This window comes from Eulemur rufifrons, chromosome 8 (genome assembly GCF_041146395.1).
Source record: "Eulemur rufifrons isolate Redbay chromosome 8, OSU_ERuf_1, whole genome shotgun sequence".
In the NCBI taxonomy this organism is placed as follows: Eukaryota; Metazoa; Chordata; class Mammalia; order Primates; family Lemuridae; genus Eulemur; species Eulemur rufifrons.
Window position 1 is genome coordinate 94,601,213 of NC_090990.1, and position 19,253 is coordinate 94,620,465.

General features: G+C 35.9%; 1 protein-coding gene across 1 annotated transcript in view; it reads right to left on the reverse strand.

The window, feature by feature from the left end:
• Nucleotides 1-19,253, reverse strand: part of ATF6 (activating transcription factor 6) — a 204,056-nt gene that overhangs the window by 143,342 nt on the left and 41,461 nt on the right. Inside the window, exons 8-9 of the mRNA XM_069480287.1 lie at nucleotides 18,122-18,307; nucleotides 16,738-16,829 (exon numbers count right to left, since the gene is read on the reverse strand). Coding sequence (XP_069336388.1) covers nucleotides 16,738-16,829; nucleotides 18,122-18,307 — 278 coding nt within the window. The remainder of the gene's footprint in view (nucleotides 1-16,737; nucleotides 16,830-18,121; nucleotides 18,308-19,253) is intronic.

A 19,253-nucleotide genomic window follows, 5' to 3' on the forward strand; every position in this document is an offset into this window, starting at 1 on the left:
AAGAAGTGGACAGTTTGAGGAGAGGGAGTGGGGGAGTTAAACAGGAGGGACATGAAACGGTAAACTAAAATGGCTATTTACATGGCTTCTGTTTGATTTATAAATTAAATTAGTTCAGAATTAATACTTTAAAGTTTTTAAGGAGCCCTTCTACTGATCATTGCCCTTCAATGATTCTGCGACCACTGCAAAAATTGGCATTCAACTCACAATTTGTGGCTGTTAGAAACAAATGCCTTGAGTTTAACTATCAGTTTAGTCTGTTACATCTGTTACTGGACTATGCTATAATCACTTACCAGCTACATTTGCTGGAAATCAGTTTTGATGTTGATTGGTTTGGCTCATAAGTAGTCACTATTTTTCCCTCTGTCCACACTGGTAAAGATTATCATCACACTGTAATGACACCCTTAACCATGGCTACTTCAGTAACTTGTACCCTTTCTTGAGCCAAAGAGCTCAGATCTCATTCAACGGACTTCACAAAAATGATCTTCACAACATTTACATTATACCAAGTCAACAAAGTATTTTGAAGAAGGAAATCGTGATGGAGCAAAAATTAGGATCCAAATAGTCCATGAGTCTCAACTTTATTATCTACCCATTGACCTAAAATATATTTTGAAAAGGTAATATATTAAGAAATTTTGTTAAGAATCTTTTAAAGTTTTTCACTTGTTTGTTTTTAGTTGTTATTGTTGTTTGGCCACCATTCCCAGTAGATTTTCTTATGTCTTAAAATGAAAGTTCTCTGGCCGGGCGCGGTGGCTCACGCCTGTAATCCTAGCACTCTGGGAGGCCGAGGTGGGCGGATCGTTTGAGCTCAGGAGTTCGAGACCAGCCTGAGCAAGAGCGAGACCCCACCTCTACTAAAAATACAAAGAAATTATATGGACAGCTAAAAATATATATAGAAAAAATTAGCCGGGCATGGTGGCGCATGCCTGTAGTCCCAGCTACTCGGGAGGCTGAGACAGGAGGATCGCTTGAGCTCAGGAGTTTGAGGTTGCTGTGAGCTAGGCTGACGCCACGGCACTCACTCTAGCCTGGGCAACAGAGTGAGACTCTGTCTCAAAAAAAAAAAAAAAAAAATGAAAGTTCTCTTAAATTACAGATAAGCTGTCTAATTCAATTCAGCTCAAAAAAAATTAAATGCTTGAACTCTAAGGAATGACCCACAGAAACTAATTTTAACCATCTGAATAACCGCAGATTTATATTTCCTTTATTTTTATTAATATTTGAAAGACATGGAAGTAGTTCATTTCACTGCCAGAATTCAAGATTGTTTTAGTACAACTGTGACACCACAAATATTAAGAGAGAAATTTGACAGTCCTTACAATGGTCAAATGTACAAAAGAATATGAGAAAATTATTGTTGATAAGAACTTTTAGATTCTTGGCATGAGTGTTTTTGCATCATTCACACATCCCTTTTTGTTAATTTCAGAAAAGTTAAATTTCCAAGAACTTTTAGCAATAGTAAGGGTTAGTATAATAATTGTGCATTTGACAACTATTTCTAGTTTATACTATTAATAAAGCAATCTAACCAAACTCTTTTTATAATTAGCTTTAATCAGTTTCTATTCAGTATTTTTTAAACTAATAAATATTAAGAAAATAGAAATCCCTATGTCTCTCTGATCAGAAATATGCTAATCTGTAAGAATCACAGTAGTTTTAAGCCACAAAATAATCATTACACCAATAAACCTTGCTTATATCATGGGCCACTAGTCCTGAAAAGCATGGATTAATAAAACACAAATGATTTCACTTTCCCTAAAAGTCTGGAAAAAGTATTACAAGCATTGTTACTTTACTTTTTCATTTATGAAATTCTAAAAGCCAACAACTGTTTTAGATTATTTATGAAGACATTTAATCCTTAAGATGTGATTTCAGATACCCAATCTTCATACCAAGTAGCTGAAGAAAAAAATGGCTCATGTCCAAGTCTCTTCTACCCCCTTGTAAACCTGCTTTCTTATGGCACAAGTAGGTCAATTTTAAATTAAAGGCATCTCAGCAGGTAAGAATCACACTGTTTCTCATCCCAAAAAGAAACCACATGCTGCTGTGGCTCTGTGGCTCAGAGAACCACGTATGAAAAATCGAAATTACTTTAAGTTGAAAAGAGCATGGAGATCTTCAAGTTTTAATGTAGAATATTGGAATGAGCACAAAATTTGGAGACAGGAGATCTGGGTTTAAGACGTAACTCTGAGACTCCCTGCTTGAGTAGCCCTGGGAAAATTGGTTAACTTCTCTAAGCCTCCAATTCCACACATGTAAAATATGAAAAATAACAAATATTTCACAAGGTTTTTTTGAGATTCAAATGAGATGATAGATGAGAACATGCTTTATAAAGCCCAAAGATGGCATAGAGCAGTTAGTGACATATCTTGTCTTCCTGCCAGGTTCAAGTTATTCACAACATAGTAACTGAAGTGATCCTTCTAAAATCTAGTTCAGATTATTATGTCACTTCTCTGCTCAAAACTTTCTGATGGCTCCCGTTTCCATCATGGTAAAAGCCCAAATCTTTCAAATGACCAAGGTCTTACTTCAACTGACCCCTCCCCTCCATCTTACCTCTCTGACATCATCTCCTGCTACTCTCCCCGTGCTCACTTCAGCCCAGCCATATCTACCACCTGGCTCTTCCTTGAATATACAGTGCACATTTCCACCCTAGGACCCTTGCAATGGCTGTTTTCTCTTCTAGGAATGCTCTTCCCCAGATACCCATATGGCTAACTCTCTCATCTCAAAGCCTTAGCTCAAACATCTACCTTACAATGATCACTGTTTAAAACTACAGTCCCAACAAGCCGCCACACACACTTGTAAAACCATTTAGCCTATTATACTTTATCCTTTTGTTCAAAGAATTTACAACTTTATCATTTTACTTATGATTTTTATTGTCTTTCTTCTCACTACAATGTAAGCTAAGAGGTACAAGGATCTCTATTTTGCTCTAAGTTCCTGGGTTGTAGGAAGTATTCCTTTTTTTTTTTTTTTTTTAATAACAAATAAATGACCTTTATGTACCATTCTGCCTCTTGTCAAAAGAAAAATCTAGGTCTTCATTTTAGGGAAACTAACCCACAACTCAAGAATGGCAGATGGTGAACTCATTATTTATTACACCATCTCCACATCCAGGAACAGGATATCATGTTAATTTTCATTGCAACTGAAGCTAAAGGAAGAAAAGACAGGGATTTTTCAAGGGAATTCCCAAATTTCAAAAAGGTTTTCTTCTCTCTGTTTTCTGAATGGTTCACAGATGATTTCTGCAGGCCAGCAATAACTGGGGATAATTAACTAGAAACAGAAATGGGGCTAAATGAAGAAATAGATCTTCAAGTCAAGATAAAAGAATCCTCTAAGTAGCAGTTCTGAGAGACAGGGATTACCATACCTTGGGAAGAAACATGCACTCTACAGTGGCTGTTTGCTAAGTGAGCCAACATGAGCCAGAAAACAACATGAGATTCATTCATTCATTCAATCAACAATTCCAGAGCAAGCACTATTGTAACAGGTAAAGCTCATTCTTCGAACCCAGCCACTATACAGTGAGGAGCGCAAGCAGCTGTGGAGAGGCCCAAATGAAGAACCAAGTACCCTAGCTCATATCCTAGGCTCAGGTCCCAGCTGAAAACCAGCACCAAATTGCTGGCCATGTGAATGAGCCATTTTGAAAATGGGTCCTCCAACCTAATCCACCCCAGTTAACACTCCATGGAGGCAAAAAAGAGCTGTCTCTTCTAAGCCCTACCAAATTTGCAGATTTTTAACAAAATAACACTTGCTGTTGTTTTAAACCTTTAGGTTTTGCGGTGGTTTGTTACACAGCAATAGATAACTGACACTTGTTAGATTGTTGATGTCAATGAGTCAATGTTTACTACAAAAAGTTTGTGTATGAACAACTCTTTGGCTATTTCTCACTTGAGAAAGGTATCCTCTGATCATTCGAAATGTCAGAAAACATGGCCGTAAATCTGATTGCAATCTCTCTTTTCCGTTATACTTGTATCAATCCAGTCAATTCATAAAATACTTTCCCCTTTCACAGCCAATCCTCAACTTTAGGGGAATGGGCAGAGTTGCTACATAGAATCCTAACTTCTCTATCTGTAAGTGTCAACTTCTTTTTCTCTGTCTGAGTGGCTGTTCCTCTGTTAGTGATTAAGACAAGGCTCCAAAGGCAAACTATGAATCCTAGCACTGCCACGTATTAACTGTGTCTTAAGTTTCCTTATTTGTAAAATGGGGATAATAATACCTACCTTAAGGCACTGGGAGGAATAAATGAATTAATTTATACAGAGTGCTTAGACTAGCACTTGGTGCATAATAAGTGTTTGATAATGGCTTAATACAACAACAGAGAAAACTAGCCACCTTTACCAACCAAGCACAGATGGTAACAACATCCAACTAACCTAGATTATCCTAGAACTAATAATCTTCAGTTTTTTATTCATCTTCTTTTCTTCCAACTGCCTTATTTCCATTTATCTTTCACTTTCTAATTTACAAAAAAAAGGGGAGAAGAAAAAATGAAAGCAAGTAATACTGTTTTATTGAGAATTCTGGTAAAAGGCCTGAGACAGAAAGTCATATAAGGTATATAATATCTAAAGCTCCTCAGAGGCCATGGACTGTGATAAATTGATCGTGCACATATTAACGCCAGTTTATGTTCAGAACACACAGACACCAAAAAGTCTAAATGCACAGCACATACCCATAGTTCATGCTGATATCAGCCATAAATCAATTAAGAAAAATTTGTAGAATGACCCTTAAAGTATATGTTTCAAATGTTTACTGAGGTGATAAAACAGCTCCAATCTGGAGACAAAAAAAGCATTACTAGCAAATTGCTTAGAGGCCTAAGCAATGTATAATAACTACATATGCACTTTCATACATTCAGAAGTTTCAAAGTTATCCTATATTCCCTTAATATTAGGCTAGAGCTTCACTTATTACAAAGTTAAAGTGTTTTTTCCTTTATCATTTATGTTTTGCAGCGCTTACACAGCATGATTCTACCTGGATATACTAAGTACTGAAAACAGTGATTGAGAAAGCTATATCAGACAAACCATCCTTGTTTTAAGAAGTGGTGTGAAGAAAATCTCAAAGTACTCAAACTCTGACAGTCGTTTTTTCATCTGGTCTGCTTTCTCACTAATACCCTCTCACAAGATAGAAAGCATCAGAAGTTACCACATTATCTCCTTTTACCTTTGAAAGTGACATACAGTGACTTACTCAAAGTAAAAAGGGAAGTTAGCAAGGGATGTAGGTTTTTTTATTTCAACTGCCCTTCCCTTCACTGTAACAATGAAGTCTGTGGGGGAAGGTAGCCAAGCGAGAGATGATAAAGCCACCGGGAAACTCCTTATATGCCTTCCTATATACAACTCACATGAAAGCCAAAACTAGAGAAAATCATCAATAGAAAAATCCATGCCCTCAAAACCCAGCTCTGCACTTGATAGACACTAAGCCATTTTTTTTTTTCAACAAAGAATGAAATCTACAGAGGCTACAAGAAAAGAGAACCAATTACTTTATGCAGACACTTTTTTGACAAACATGAATAAATTAGACTATTTGGGTAAAGGACTGCCCTTGGGTTTGCTACCCCTCTGCAATCCCGGATTCAATAACACCTGGTACCTAGATGTACTGTATTTCTTCAGTTTATATGTCATTTTGATAAATGTGGAAAGTACTTGTAGCCAAGAACTCAAATTAGATTTCATTTACAAATCTGGCTGAACAAAACCATGTATACTTGGTGGTTTGAATTCTGACATTTAAGTTATACAGTAACTTTTAACCTACAGCCAATTGTGATATCACACAGCAAAATGTGCTCAACAATTGAACAGAAACAAAAATTGGAACCAGATTTGCAGACAAGCTCATCTTAGGATAAGAAGCTAGGATTCTTCCTGTAAAATAATGAAAAGCTGACAAACTTAGAGAATGCTGAAATAGAAACATTTTATTTCTAACCAGTTCCAGAGGACTCAAACTCAATGCCATATGCTCTGTGGTTACCTTTTCCTTAAAGCAGACTCATAAGAAAACCACAGAGTAGCTGGCCCATTAGTAGTATGTTTTCCCCTCCTCATCCAAGTCTGACATCTCAAACTACAAAGATTCCAGATCTACTGAGGGCACAGCATCTAACCCAGAACAAAAATGAAAAAATTCTGTCAAATTCAACTGTCAAATTCAAACACTTGTTAATTTTTTAAGACCTATACAAAGTGTATTTTAAACCTCCTTGGGATGTTAGTTTATTATTTGCAGAAAAAATACATAGTGACCTTTAAAATAAAAAGGGGAAAACATAACAAAGGAATCTATAAACTTCAGTCCTATGCCAGGAAGAAGTTCCCCTCACAGGGTTATTGCTGTGGCCCCTATTCTGTCCAAAACAGAGGTTCACACATTTTCTTAAGTATGTACGACAAACTTATAAATATAAAGGTGTCTGTCTAGAGATTTAACAAAACTCCCCAAATATATACATTATCTTCTAATCTAATGAATACGTGTTTTTATAATTTCCATAAAGGCTAGCATACAGGAAGAAAGAAATAACAAAACCATACGCAATAGTTTTCAACCCCGGCCATACTTCAGAATTACCTGGGGAAAATGTTTGTTTATAAACAAATGCTTTTGACTCATCCTACCAGATTCTACAGGTCTTTAGGTAGGGCTCAGTTAATCTTTTTAAGACTCCATAGTGATTATGATACACAGCCAAAGTTGAAAACCACTAATTGAGAGAATCACCAATTTTTCCTGGACTTCTTTTTCCCAAGTCTGTCAAATCTGAGGATTGTCTTTCATCAATTCTAGTAAATTCTCAGTTTATTATCTCTTCAAATATTACCTTCCCTCATTTTCTCTATTATGTCTTTTTGGAATTTCATTTTGATGTATGCTGCACCTTGTCTCTCTATTCTATGCTCTTATCTGTCTCTCTTTTTTAATTAATTTGTTTTAGTTTAACAAAAATTTCAACTTCTCTTTATGAAATAATTTCAGACTTGCAAAACAGTGGCGAAAATAGCACTGAGGTTATATATAAGCTTTTTCCAGCTTCCCCAAATGTTAACATTTTTAAATAACAATGGCACAATAAGCAAAACAGGAAATCAACTTTGATCTACAGATCTTATTTAAATTAACTATTTACAGTCCTTATTCATATTTCACTAATTGTCCTACTAATGTCATTTTACTGGTCCAGAATCACACATTACATTTCCTTGCCTATGTCTCCTTAGTCTCCTCTAATCTCAGAAAGTTCCTCAGCCTTTCTTGCTTTGACTTTCATTTTTTAAGATTATAGGCTCTTTGTTTTTTAGAATGTTCTTCATTCAGGTTTATCTGGTGTTTCTTCATGGTAAAATTCAGGTTATGCATTTTTTGGCAAAACTAGCATAGAAATGATATTGTACCCTTTTCAGTGCATCCCATCAGGAGGTATAGATGTCAATATGTCTTATTACTATGATGTTACTTTTATTATTTGATTATGGTGGTGTAACTTCGTATCTCTTAACATCTCTCATGTTTTCTACCTCTCTGTTTCCCTGTGTTACATTCTGTATGATTCCTTCTAACTTCTCATTCACTATTTCTTTCTTCCTATTTTGTTGTTTTAACGTAGTTATTATTTTTCTAATTTTAACTTATTAATTAGTAAATTTCCAGTTTTTTTTAATATCCTGGTTGATTCTGATGGTCTTTTTTTCCTTTACCATACTCTAATTCCTTCTTTTGTTTAACATATTTATTTTACATTTTCTATCTAATAATTCAGGTAGCTATAGTCTCTCAGAGTCTGATTCTGTAGTTTGTTGCCTCTAATTCTTGTTTATGCTGGCTTGTTTCCTGGTGTGTTTAATGATGTGGGGGAGGAGAAGGGGATGATGTGTGCTCGTGTTCAAGTGGATCTCTACCTGCAGCAATTGTTTTAGGATGGATGTTTAAATATCTTCCTCAGAGAAGAATTTGCATTTGCTTCTGCCAGGTGCCTGGACGTACGGCCAACACAGAGCCACCTAAACAAAATTTTTGGCTTGTTTTTGGTTTTTTTTGGGCGGGGGTGGTTATATCAGTAGTATAAATTTAGGCTCAAATCTACATGAATTAGGGGCCTAAGGTAAAGAACTATTAGAAAATACTTTTTATTTCCACTCTACTCAAAGCCAAAACCAAGATAGGTACCCACCAACAGTATGGTGGTATGGCAACACATTTTTTTTTTCCTCTTTTTAGCAACCAAGAATGTCATTCTTAGGAAATTCTGGCTTTATCTGAGTAGGGGGAAAGGGGTCCTCAGTTATGACGTCCCACCTCATTTTGGGTCCAGAGCTTTCTTTCCTATCCTCCGACTCTAGGCCACAAGGATAAGGAACTCAATCCAGAACGAGCATCAATTCCAATGCTAGCTTACCATTATGGATTCATGTTATCTTAATATTTCTGGCCTCTGATAAGTCCTTACTTAGTCTCCAGTTGAGCCATGAAATAAAAGAGTTTTGATTTATTTTCTAATCCACCATTTTCTGGTGTGCTGAACTGCAATGAGTTTCTCTATACCTTTAGTCCACCACACTTCCAAAAACAGAAGTCCTTAAGGTTTCTTGAACAATGATAGGAAAAAAAACCTTTATGGTACAGTAGAAAAGGCAGAATTTGTAATGAGATAATCTTTTAAAAGAGACCTGGATTAAATTTCAGGTTCTTCAACTATAAAATATGACTAATAATCACAGAATTAACCCAATGAGTAGTAAGAAGAGGGTTTCCTACCAATTCACATTTGTTCTGTTTAGCCATTCCCGGCTGCCTAGAGTTACTATTTTTATAGACCACCCAGAGTGGGCCAGCTCCTTGAATCCTTTGTGAAAAACAGCTAGATGCCTTCTTTACCATCCACAAAACATCAATAAAGTCAGAAAAATTAACCCTTTAAGCCTGTTTAGTTTATTTTCTTTTTTGGTGTGATGATTATTTAGTAACCCAAAACTCTTCAAATTAGTCAGTTTTGCTGCACATTACCTTTGACAAAACCCTCTTACTTTAGATGTAAGATGTATTTATATTTCATCACTAAAATGCCTTTAGGAAATGTTTAAGGCATATCTATATTTGGCAAATTTGTGTTTACTTATTTATTTTTTTTTACTTGGGTCCATGTTAATAAGACATAAAAGTTCAATCTTATTTTGAACATCTGAAATGGCATTAATAACTTCATTATGGTAATGTGATCTATTCTAAAAGAGCTTAGATTCCTATATTAAAAATACTTTGGGCCGGGCGCGGTGGCTCACGCCTGTAATCCTAGCTCTCTGGGAGGCCGAGGTGGGCGGATTGTTTGAGCTCAGGAGTTCGAGACCAGCCTGAGCAAGAGCGAGACCCCATCTCTACTAAAAATAGAAAGAAATTATATGGACAGCTAAAAATATATATAGAAAAAATTAGCCGGGCATGGTGGCGCATGCCTGTAGTCCCAGCTACTCGGGAGGCTGAGACAGGAGGATCGCTTGAGCCCAGGAGTTTGAGGTTGCTGTGAGCTAGGCTGACGCCACGGCACTCACTCTAGCCTGGGCAACAGAGTGAGACTCTGTCTCAAAAAAAAAAAAAAAAAAAAAATACTTTGGAAATCTCTGATTCAAATGTCTATTTTTCTGTCCAAACTTAATTTTATGGTACCTGAGAAAAGTTCAGATAGAGCTCACAATCTGTTTTTCAAAAGCCTGTGCAGTTTCTGTCTGTATAAATTAAAACATAGTAATGCATGTTTGAGGTTTCTAGGTACACAAAATCATAGATGAGGAAGTTGTTCAGTATCTTCCAGGTGGTAATAATAAGGTTCAACTGGGAAGTTCCTGCTCCTTGGGCAGACTCCCACACTCCAGAAATGATGGGACCAATCATATCATGCTTCTGCATAATATATATGATGGAACATTTCAAGTCCCAATATTTGGTTCAGTGACAAGTTTCAGTCTAAAATCATTATTATTCTCTGGGTTTTGAAATTTCACTTTTCATGCCAAATTTTGTATTGGTTTCTATGAGTTTCACAGCCAGTTTCTTATTTCTTTCTTAATGTCTGGAGATAGTCCAATTTGTTCAGATATTTCTATATTTCTTCATTCGTTCCAGCTCTTCTCCTTGTTGTTCTTCTTCAATTTAAGCCTTTTAACATGTTTTTTAATTTGAATAGTTCCTAATATTCCCACTACTTCTTGGCTTTCTGTTCCTAAAGCTTCACACACAGAAAGACCCAGATCTCAGCTGGTTGATCCTCAGATTTTCGAGTATTTAAACTTTCTCCTGTACTGTCCATCTAATTCCTTTTTGAACTCAAACCTTTTCTTGATAAAATGGGGCCCATCATCTCCTCCTTTCATAATGGATCAATCTACCATGGAAATGACATCCATCCCCATACCCATCCCTTCACTTTACCTGCTGTGAAGATCATTAATTTGTTTAAAAATTTTTTATTTTTTGTTCCAGTTTTCCCCCCCTAAATTTTAATTGACTCATGAGGGCTTCCACAACAAGATGTCTCCCCCAACCCCATGCTTACTTCCTGCAGCATAATCTAATCCTCTTTATTCATTCATTGAATACTACTGCACAAAGCCCCATCCCCCAACCTCTAGGGAGGGGAGAAGGAAGGGCTGGAGATTGAGTTCAATCACCAATGGCCAATGGTTTATTCAATCACGCCTACATAATGAAGCCTTCATAAAAACCCTAAACAATGGGGTTTGAAGAGCTTGCAGGCTAGCAAATACAAGGAGGTGCTGAGAGGGTGAGGCACCTGGAAAGATCATGAAAGCTCTACACCCCTCCCCCATACCCTACCCTGTGCATCTCTTCCATTTGGCTCGACTTACGTATCCTTTATAATAAACCAGTAATATTAAGTAGAGTGTTTTCCTGAGAGTTTCTTTTCTTTTTCTTTTTTTGGTAGAGATTGGTTCTTGCTATGTTGTCCAGGCTGCTCTTGAACTCCTAGGCTCAAGCTATCCTCTGGCTTTGGCCTTTCAAAGCACTAGGATTATAGGCCTGAGCCACTGCCATGGTGCAATACCTTCCTGAGTTTTGTGAGCTATCCTAGCAAAAGTATCAAACCTCAAGAGGGGGTCTTGGGAACTTCCAATTTATAGCCAGTTTGTCAGAAGTTACAGGTCACAACCTGGGACTTGCAACTGAAGGGGAGATAATCTTATGGGATTGAGCCCTTAACCTGTGGAGGCTGTGCTAACTCCAGGTAGTTAGTGTCAGAATTGAGTTAAATTGTAGGACACCCAGTTGATTTCCAGAGAATTGGAGAATAGCTCGGTGTGGAAAATCCATACATTTGGTGTCAGAAGTGTTGTGTAGGCCGGGCGCGGTAGCTCACACCTGTAATCCTAGCACTCTGGGAGGCAGAGGCGGGAGGATTGCTGGAGGTCAGAAGTTCGAGACCAGCCTGAGCAAGAACGAGACCCTGTCTGTACTAAAAATAGAAAGAAATTATCTGGCCAACTAAAAATATATATAGAAAAAATTAGTCGGGCATAGTGGCACATGCCTGTAGTCCCAGCTACTCGGGAGGCTGAGGCAGGAGGATCGCTTGAGCCAGGAGTTTGAGGTTGCTGTGAGCTAGGCTGACGCCACAGCACTCTAGCCTGGGCAACAGAGTGAGACTCTGTCTCAAAAAAAAAAAAAAAAAAAAAAGTGCTGTGTAAAGAAAAAGGTTTTCCTTTTTTTAATCCCTATATGTTTATGTGATGACATCTATATAATTCTTTCTCATACTCCAGTTGTTTATATATCTGCTTCTTTTACTAGACTGTACTTTTACTCATACTTGCTTCCCTGGCTTCTTGCTCAGTACCTGAGCAAACATTAGGTACTCTATAAACATTTGCTGTATGTCTGACTGAATAAATAAATGAATACTTCATATAGCCTCAATAAGAAATGAGGATCTAAAAGGACACACAGTTTCTAAGAATTAGTGAATGAACTTATATAAATGTATTATGTTCTGGGATAAATACTGTACTATCTCTAAAGGAGAAAAAATTTAATAATAGCAAAAAGCAAGACTTCAGTAAGTGGAAGAAAATGCGCCAAATTGCATAATTGATGAAAAGCAGTTGAATAAAGCAATACCAAGAAATTCAGTGTGGAGAACTTCTTGGAATCATAAATAAAATTAAAAAGATAAGTTGAAAGAGAAATGGAAGTTCTTTCAGGTTAAAATGACGTACATAAAGTTACAAAAGTAGGAATTAGTAAATATATACAGCGTATGGCAAGTCTGTTAGTTGTCAATAAATACTAGATACACGTTTAATAATTGTAAGTGCATTTATAACACTACTCATATGAAAAAGGATTTTCTGGTTGAAACTGCAAGTAATTTTTTTTAAAATGGAAATACAACTCACTAAAGATATTTAAAAAAACCCTTAATATTAATCGGTGGGGGGAACACTCATTCATTCATATCACAAATATTTACTGAGTGACTACTATGTGCCAGGCACTGTTCTAAGCACTGGAAAACAAAAGGGATACAAATTCATGCCAGCAAATAAATAAAATAAAATAAATTACATAGTATACCTAGTATACCAGAGGGTGAGAGGTGCCATGTAGAAAAGTACAGGAAGAAAGAGGATAAGGAGTGCAGTGGCAGGAGCAGGGGTGGCCACTGAGAGAAGGTAGTCCATGAAAGCCCCACTGAGGTGGCATCTGGGCTAACGCCTGACAGAAGAATCTAGAAGAAGAGCACTGCAGGCAGTAGAAAGGACAAATGACCCCAAAGTGGGAGCATGCTCAATGTATTTGAGGAAGAACACAGAGGCTGGTGTGGCAGGAGTAACCATAACATTTTTGATCCAGAAGACAGACAAATATTTTTTTAAAAAATTGCAATACCCAATGTTAAGAGATGTGTGGAGAAATGGATACTCCTTTCACTTGCTGGTGGGAGTGTAAACTTGTACAGTCCTTTTGGAAGACAACTTGGCAGAATCTATCACAATTTCAGATATTCATGCCCTCTAAATCCAGTGTAGATTCTAACCATGCACCACACCCCCACACACCCCCCCACACACACATACACACACAGATACGTGGAAATACATTTTATATACATATATACATGCATATTAATAAATAACTGGAAATACCCTAAATGCCCATTCACAGAGTAAATGATAGCAGCCATTCTACAAGTGCACACTGGGGTTCTAAGCAGTTCAAAGAACCATGGGGATCCCAAATCTCTTTCAAAGGGTCAGCTGGTCCCTGTTCCAATTACCTATGTGAGTCTGAATATTCTTCATTTATTTCAACTCAAACAATATATCACAACAGACTACATGAAGAAACAGATACATGAGAATCCTGCTAACTTTTATTAAGTCAGACATCAAAGATTTTTACAAATGTGTAAAATAATGCCAGTCTTCTCTATGCCACTAAATTTTTGGAGGTTTGAAAACTATAATTATTTTTCATTAAAATGTTAAGTATGTTAACATGTAAAGTAATAGATTATTTTTAAATGAATTAATATTTTTAAAAATATATTTAATTTCTAATATAATAAATATCAGTAGATATAAGCCACATAATCAAAAGTTCTTTGGAATCCTTCCAAGATCTAAAGTTTGAGAACTGCAAAATTATAGTATATCCATACTGTAGAAAACTATGTAGATATTAAATTAGAATGATGTTAATAACATATTTTAAAGTGAAAAAAACACTTTAAATAATATGCATATAATTCCTTTTATGTAACATCAAATTTTAAAACTATATACATATAGACACAAACACAAATGTGTGTATACATCCTATATACTCTTTATAAAATGCTCTTCCTATATCTTACCTAAATAATTCTTAATCTTCTTTTAGAACTTAAGATAATCACCCCTTTCCCAGAGAAACTTTGCCTTACTTTCCTAACTAGGTTAAATGAACCAATTATATGTTCCTATGATACTATGTACATTTCCTTCATGGCACCTGACATTGTTAACAGGTTTGCATTTATTTGTGTAATCGTTTTGATTAATATACATCACCTACATAATACTATAAATTCCATGAGAGCAGGGACCAGGTTAGTTTTCTTCATCATTATATTCTTAGCTTTGCATTATATCTAATACTCAGTAAATATTCAATAAATATATTCTGACTAAATTAGTAAAGTAATATATGTTTGAAAATCTGGGAAAAAATATAAAGAAGGGTAGGTTAGGGGAAAGGAAATGGCTGAGAGGAAAGTGGCTGGAAGGCTTTCACTTTTTATTCTGCATAGTTCTATACTTCCTGAAATTTTTACAAAGAACATATATTCATTCATCTATTACTCTGGTAATTAAAAATAAACAAAAAGGTAAAGATACATTAAAAAGGAAAAGGAGGCGAAGGACCAACTTCTGTAATGATAAAAGTTAGAATCTTCACGGTAGAGCTACTAATGGTCACCTTTAAAAGCTAGTATTTTAATTTAAGATAATAATGAAAACCTATGGCTCTATTTTCCTCAGTGGCTGTGAAAGAAAGTCATGTGAGAAAAGTAAGTGGAAAAAGCCCATATATAAACACTGGACAAGTAGAAATGAGTGTACCTGGAAAAGCTCTACCCAATGGCCTGCAGCAATGCAGTCTTCGATGGCACTAGGAAACCTTAGTACAAAATGCTTCATTTTAAGCATTGCTGGTAACTCTGTATTCACTATATAGTAATCTAATTCAGTTTATTCATGGGATTTTATTATTTTCAAGTTCCTAAGTCAGGAGGACAAAGTTTAGATTAGCATGTTTCTTTTCTCTTTTATTAATCAAGAGATAGTCCCATTCCACAAACACAAAAATTGATGTCAAAATAACTTTAATATGAAGAATATGGGCAAAATGTCAACAGTTATACATAATGAGGAAAGTGGTAAAAAGAATTTTTAATAATTCAAATGCTTACTCCAGGTATCTCTTCCGTATGTTCTATGTAACATGTCTAGTATAGTGTGAACTTTCAAAAATAAGTCAACTCAGAATTATGGCTTCTTCTCACTGAATTGCCTTAGTATACTAATTAAAAGGCAAATAGATAGGTCTTTTGGATTCCTTGATGGGATACATCAAATGCTATGATGAGTTTTGCTAATATCAAATAACAAAAGGTGAATACAAGATCCTATATTTATTTTTTAGAAACCAACTATACAGAAATAAAATGGGAGTGATCTAGCTTGGCCAACAAACATGTGAAAAAGACACAGAGATTTTAGTTAATAAGATAGCTCTTAAAAGAGCTAACACAATCTTAGGCTGCATGAAAAAAAGAGCTCTCAAGAAGTAAGATTTTCACTACATTCTATACAGGTCAGAATATATCTGAGGAAATGTGTTCAGATATGTACATCACATCCTAACACGTACATTGATAAAAAGTGACAAGCACAAAGCCTGGAATACTGAAGCAGCACCATTTGAAGGAAGTGAATGAGTAAGTGTTCAGAAGAGGGTAACTAGGGCAATGAGAAGATATGAAAACTAAATCATATGACAAACAGGTGAAGAAATTAGGATGTTAAGCCTGAGGGAGGGTAGAACCAGGAAAAGAAAAGGAAGAAAAATAAAGGAAGATAACTAATTGTCTTCAAATATATGTTTGAAAATCTGGAAAAAAATATTTACAAAGAAAAGAGTGGATTGGTAGAAGGGAAGTGGCTGAGAGGACGGTGGGCTAGAAGTCTTTCACTTTTTATTCTGCATAGTTCTGTGCTTTTTAGAAACTAACTATACAGAATCAAATGGTTACAGAAACCCTTTACCATAGTCTAAGTTCAGACTCTCATCTATTACCTGAAATATCTCAACAGTCTCCTAATGCTTGCTCTGGACTAGTCTCTCCTTAGTCCAGTTCATTCTCAATACAATCCTAAAAGTCATCTTCCTAACATGGAAAGCTGATTATGTTACCTCCACCTAAAAACTAGGAATACCTCATTTATATAATAATATTCTAGGCCCTTCATTATCTGGCTCTATCTATACCTCTAGCCATATATCTAGCCTTAGGCACACTCCCCACATATATAAGATACACTAAACTTTTCACTTTTCTGAAAATGTCATGCCATTTCATAATTATGCCTGTAAACATGCTGTTCCTTCTGCTTAGCATGCCTTTCACCTACTTTCCACAGGGCAAACTGGTATCATAATTCAAGGTTCAGCTTCCTCTGTAGGGATTTCCCTTATCTATCACTCCATCATTCAACAAAAAAATGCATTGAGCACCTATCAGTATGACAAGAACATTCATCTCAAGGAACTCATACTGTCATTTATATTCTTTTAATATTTTGTTCATACTGCTATTATTACATTTATCACATTATACCATAGTCATCCTTTTATATGTCTCTTTTTCCAGCTGGATCAGATGTCTGAAGGCATGGCTCCGGTCTAATTACTCTTTACACATCTATGATGCTGATTTTTTTTCAAAACAACTCAGTTTTTCTCTATCTTATCACTAGAGCTAAATAATAACAAATAATGAAAATTTAAATCTTTAGCGTTAGTATCTAAAACAAATATCTATACACTTACCTCATGGGTGCATAGTTCAGTATTACAAATGCCAATACTATCATCACACAGACAACTCTTCGCTTTGGACTAGGAACTTTAAGCCTCTGGTTCTAAAGGAAATGACCACATTAAATACAATTAAACTACACATCAATCTGATAAAAAGCAACACCTAAGATAAGAATTTTTCTCTTCACCAGTTATATAAATATCTTTTCCAATTAAAAGAAAAAAATAAGAAAAAGAAAGAAAAAACCTCAAAGGTGACAAAATAATACTTTTCAAAAGACAAGGGCAGAGTCTTCTAAGTTCTCTTTTCTAGCAGAGAGAAAAAAGGAAAGAAGCAGAAGAGAAAAACCACAGCAGTCACTCTGCTAAGTTGCCTCTTCACCCAAAAGGAAAGAGTTCAACAATTTTATATTTTTATGGATCCCCAAATAATTTTGATAGTCTCCCTGTCTTTTAAATCATTGTTTTCAGTAACACATTGGAGTATTCCCATATTTCTATCTCGGGGCAAAACAGAAACAACAGTGTAAAAAGCCCCACTCAGTAGACATCTAAGTGGTTCAGGACAGCATTGCAGTGGGAAACTCTAGAAGCATAGATTTCATGAAGAGAACAGAGGAGAAGATTAATCTTCTTGGGACCAGCAACAGAATGCAAAAAACATAATAGTGGTCAGGGGAACTGAGAAAGGTTAAAAAACATACATATATATGTGTGTGTATATATATACATATATATATATTTTTAAGGGAAGACCTGGAGCTTCAATGTGATTCTTTTAGTCAGAAAAGAAGGTTCTAAGGCAATGAGTGAGGAGAAACCCAGGAAAAGGGGACAACTTTTACATGCAGATTGGGAGGTATAATTTAAAAGGTCCTCTTTCAAAACCTTTATGTTGGGCCGGGCGCGGTGGCTCACGCCTGTAATCCTAGCACTCTGGGAGGCCGAGGTGGGTGGATCGCTCAAGGTCAGGAGTTCGAGACCAGCCTGAGCAAGAGCTAGACCCTGTCTCTACTAAAAATAGAAACAAATTATATGGACAACTAAAATATATATAGAAAAAATTAGCTGGGCATGGTGGCGCATGCCTGTAGTCCCAGCTACTTGGGAGGCTGAGGCAGTAGGATCGCTTAAGCCCAGGAGTTTGAGGTTGCTGTGAGCTAGGCTGATGCCACGGCACTCACTCTAGCCAGGGCAACAAAGCGACACTCTGTCTCAAAAAAAAAAAAAAAAAAACCTTTATGTTTACTGCAAATATTTTAGAACTTACTGTACTCTCCTTTTCCTAGCACTATTGTTTTACACAATTTAATTGAAAATGTAAAAGTTTCTCAATTTATTTATCCAAAAAATGAAATACTTTAACCCATCTCATCCCAGCTCTACCACTCACCTCTAATACAACTTCATCTAGTTGTCGCTTCAGTGACCCATTTTCTCTCTTCAGTTGCTCATTCTCTGAAAGGGCAGCCTTTAACCTTGCCTCTAACCCTAGCATATATTCTTTCTTCTTCTTGCGGGATTGACAAGCAGACTCTCGATTTTTTATCATACGTTGCTGTCTCCTTAGCACGGCAATCTAGAAAAAGTTACAATGAACTAGAATATTCTGATTTTAGAATTGGATCAAAATAGATCAGAATATAGTGATTTTTACAATTATTTTTAAACAACAATTTTTCAAAACATAGGTTATTACTCGTTGCTTCAAAAGAGGTTTTAAAAAATACTGCTCAAACCAAATAAGTTAAAATCAAATGATTAAATAAGGCTTTCTGAAACCTAAATGTTAAATAATTTCTTCTGTTGTTTTCTAACTAAGGCTTATTTATTGGTCTTCCAATTTTCCCTTTAGAAACTCCTTCAGAAAGTACCTTTAATATGTATGTATGTATACGTACATCTGTACATCACTGGCCCTAATTGACTATGCTCCAGAACCACATACCCAATTACTTCCAAGGCCACTTCTACTTGCAGAGTCATTACCACTTCAAATTCAGTATGTGCAAAATGAACTCATTATCTCCCTCTACCTAGATTTTAGAATATCTATCTACTATCTATAGTAAGTATCTCATAGGATACACAGGAAGAAATGTCCATTAACTACTATTTTTCTTTTATTCTCTATATTCACTCCTTCTTGCAATCCCTTATTCACTCACTATGTGAGTATATGCTAAACCAAGTTTCTTCTGGTGAAAATGTGTCTCAGTTATTCTTTTCTCTCTATTCCCTCTGCCACTCTCCTAATACAGGCACTCATTAACTCATCCTTAGATTACTGCAATAGACTCTTAACCATTTTAATTATCTTGCATCTCATCTTGTCTATCATTTCTAAGATAACTTCCCCAAAGCAACATTTTTATGACATTACTCCTTTACAAAAACAAGCCAGTCATACATCCTTGCTACCCACCTTTTAAGTTCTTCCACCCTCTACCTAACCATACCTTCTACTTTAACTCTACAACTATTCAAGCCACATCCACCAATCTTATCATTGAAGGCTACTCCAT